Source organism: Antrostomus carolinensis, unplaced genomic scaffold (genome assembly GCF_000700745.2).
Source record: "Antrostomus carolinensis isolate BGI_N321 unplaced genomic scaffold, ASM70074v2 scaffold21896, whole genome shotgun sequence".
Classification (NCBI taxonomy): domain Eukaryota; kingdom Metazoa; phylum Chordata; class Aves; order Caprimulgiformes; family Caprimulgidae; genus Antrostomus; species Antrostomus carolinensis.
The window spans coordinates 1-3768 of NW_010321474.1; the positions used below are offsets into that span (position 1 = coordinate 1).

Genomic DNA, 3768 nt, shown 5'->3' on the forward strand with positions numbered 1-3768 from the left:
GAGGGGAGTAACGGCTTCTTTCTGAACTTTTGTTTGTTTTTTTCCGTAGGAAACACGTACGACAGATCAATCATAGTGGACGGAGAAGAAGCGTCTCTGGTGGTGTTTGATATATGGGAGCAGGTACTTAGAGATTTCAGTTATCTTTTCTTAATGGCTCGGTCCGTGGGTCACTCTTTAAAAAAGTAGAAATGGAACAACTATGTCTGGCTATTTCTTCGATCAGATGAGTAACATTAAAATACCGACATTAAAAAATTAGGATTCATACTGCCTTTGTTCTCTCCTGCAATTAGTTTCTTGTAGCTAAGCACGCAATTTAAAACCTGAATAGGGCTGGAGTGTGAATCCCTTAATGCTTTGAATGAGCAGCAGCTTATACGAGCAGCCCAGGGAATTGCTGTAAAATTAGAGATTCACCATCTGATCGGTGCAGACCTGATATTATTTCTGGAAACAAGAGAATTTTGTTTTGTAATACATTTAAAATAACAAAATCTTGCTTTTTTTAAAAAAAGGGGGGGGAGGTTGGCTTACTCTTACTGACTCTCTATAATAAAACTAAGAACAAGATTTTTAAAGTGCTTACAATAATTAAATCATTGATCAGACAGTGTTGAATAGATTTTTCAGTGCAATAAATCTATTTCTTGCCTTTTGTTTTAGGATGACAGCCAATGGCTTCAGAACCACTGTATGAAAATGGGAGATGCCTATATTATTGTATATTCAGTGACAGACAAAGTTAGTTTTGAAAAGGCCTCCGAGCTAAGAATCCAGCTAAGAAGAGCAAGGCAAACAGAAGACATTCCTATTATTCTTGTGGGCAATAAAAGCGACCTGGTCAGGTCCCGGGAAGTCTCAGTTGATGGTAAGAGACACTATTCATTTATATAGTAATGTCTGAATTAGTAGCAAAGGCTATGGGGGATCATGGCCAATAGAAATGGTCTGGGTTTGGTGCAGAAAATGTGTGATTTGAGGCACACTGGAGAAATCAAGCCAGCTGGTTCATGCTGAGGGACTTGGTGCCACAGAAAACAGTAGAGATGATGGTGGAGGAAGATTTGTGACTGCGCAGAGCAATGTTCTGAACTGCAGTACAAGAGAAAAAAATGGATCAGAGCTGCAGCTTTAGCATGCTGTTTTGTGTAGGATTCCTTTTTCGTCAGTATTATGTTTTGTGTGCAGCAGCACTTGCTAATCTCACGATTTGACAGCTTGAGCTCTGCTTTTTAAGGGACAGGAGTGCCATGTCGTAGAACCCAGGCAGCCCTTGAAAAGGGTGATCCCATACAGCCTGTACAATCCTCTTTCTTCTGGAAGTGATTCCGTCATATTTGAGCTGGGCTGGTGAGACCAGGCTCACATAAACTCTTTTTGTGTAAGTTCTCCAGTTGTGATCAGTGAGAATTTTCTCAGCTAGTTCCAGATAACATCTTGGTAACTCGAGTACAGTAACCACTGCCAACACCACAGTAATAATTTTGCTTATTTAAATGTTTAGTCGATTTGTTTTTTGTTGGTTTTTATATTTTTTTTTTTCACTGAGAAGAATACTCTGAAATATTGGTGCCTTGATGATGATGACCCATCTCTTGCTGTCTGTTTTTTGCCTCGTTCCCTGTGTTAAATGCCTGAGCAGGGAATTGACTGGAGTTCACCAGGAGACTAATTTTTTTCAGGCTGGTTTCAGTCTATCATTGATCTGTCCTAGTTGTGACATCAGTACTTTGCTCAGGTTTACAACTCTACCATTATTTACCACAAGCTGAACATGGAAATTTGCACTGCAGCAATGTTCCAGAGTTACGTGCTTATGTCTGGAATATTGAGCCTCTTGCATTTTGAATGCATTCCTAGTCGAATGCAGTGGTGTACAACTTCATGACCTCTAGCGATCTGCTCAATGACTTGACCTTGTGGACTATATCAGCTTCATGTGTAGCTAGCATGGAAAACTCTCACTTGTTACAGCAAGGCAGAGGTAAATAATTGCTCAACAACTTCCAGAAGAAATAAAAACCATTTCTTTCTGTACCTCACACTGTTTCCTACAAACAGCAAGCATGCATCCAAGTGCCTCTCCTTTATTAGCTTTAGCTCCCAAACAATACTGGGATGGCCTGCCTAGAGGACTGTTGTTGCCTTATGTTCAGTACCATTGGTATAATGAGATATCTGACCATACCACAACAAAACCAAGAAGAGTAAAGGGGCAAAACCATGAGTCCCAATTTGGACTTTCCTAACATGTAGTAAAGATCTTTTGTGGCATTGAAGGCACTTTCCTTACTTTAAGTCAATTTTTGTTTTGTTTTTCTGCTGGTATATATGAAGAGAAAATTTCCATCTCCACTCATCTCCCTTTTTTTTCTTTCTATCCAGAGGGAAGGGCCTGTGCTGTTGTGTTCGACTGCAAATTCATCGAGACCTCAGCTGCTCTTCATCATAATGTCACGGACCTGTTTGAAGGTATCGTCCGGCAAATTAGACTTCGCAAAGACAGTAAAGAAGACAATGCAAGGAGAATGGCAAACACAAAAAGAAGAGAAAGCATAGGCAAAAAGGCAAAGCGATTCCTTGGAAGAATTGTGGCAAAGAACAATAAGAAGATGGCTTTCAAAGCAAAATCAAAGTCTTGTCATGACTTATCTGTGCTTTAGAAGCTTTCATCAACGCCAGGTGTTGCATGTGGGTGATGAACAAGCATTTGACTGTTACAAGAAGCATATAGATGATCCTCATGGTGATAACAAGAATGACTTATCAATTGAGACTCTCGTTAATGCCTTAAGGTGCACAAGCAAGTCTGGAAGTTACACTGCAATGTCTGCTTCACTGATAAATGGTTTAAGTTTCAATGTGTGCAAGTAAATGAACTAACTTTACATAAGTGGCTTGACATGCCCACATTTTCACTGTGTACATATGTGATATATCCTCTTGTCCTGTGGATACCAGAGGTGCAAAGATAAGAAAGGATGATGATAAGTATCACCATAGACTTGTCTCTTTTGCAGAGCAAAACTTAAAACTTGTACGCAGGCTCGTACGCTCTTTTTAGTATAAAACAACCAGTGATAAATCTTTTTAAACTTAAATGTGGGGAGGGGGGAGTAGAACCATGTTAGAATGAGAGAAAACAAATTATATATATATAGTTAAATACAGAACAGATATCATTTTATTAAGTTCATTTGCACTTCCATTAACCATTATTCAATTAATTTGTTACTTGTTTACATTCAGATTTTATAATAAAGTATTATTTCCTGTTAAAATAAACTGTGCTTTTCTCATAGGATGGATAAAGAATGAGAGAGCAGTATTTTTATACTGACCTTTTTTCACTGTACAAATCGTTATATACAGACTATGCAGATTTACATGTGATAAAGTTCTGGAACAAGATTAATTGGGAGTATCCTGTGTCCTTTTCTTTAATAGACAGTCTGTTTAAGAAGTAAACCCTGCTTTTGTCAACACTGTACTTCAGCAGCTCAAGGGGTGACTTGACCCTTCATATTATTGTTCATCTTCAATCTGGTTCTTGTCAGCTCTGGCAGGAACAGGCCTCTATACAATGTCTTTAGTTAGATAGATGTCTCGTGTCTATCGTGATAAGCTGAAGCCTGCAATGTTCTACTCTAAGTCCTCTCCTGGCCTGAAGATCTTGTGTTACAGCCACTAAGCAAATGCAGGGGTTTGGGTTTTATTTTGGTTTGGGTTTTTTCTTTTCTCTTCTGGGAGCAGTATAATTTTTCT

At 38.8% G+C, this 3768-nt stretch overlaps 1 protein-coding gene across 1 annotated transcript; it reads left to right on the top strand.

Moving 5' to 3' along the window:
- Positions 1 to 49: 49 nt before the first annotated feature.
- On the top strand, positions 50 to 3281 carry RRAD (RRAD, Ras related glycolysis inhibitor and calcium channel regulator; the record flags this gene model as incomplete). Its single annotated transcript, XM_010169956.1, has 3 exons — positions 50 to 123; positions 667 to 871; positions 2389 to 3281. Coding segments are annotated over 3 exons (557 nt in total), but the record flags the coding sequence as incomplete, so codon positions are not given.
- Between the last annotated feature and the right edge of the window lie 487 nt (positions 3282 to 3768).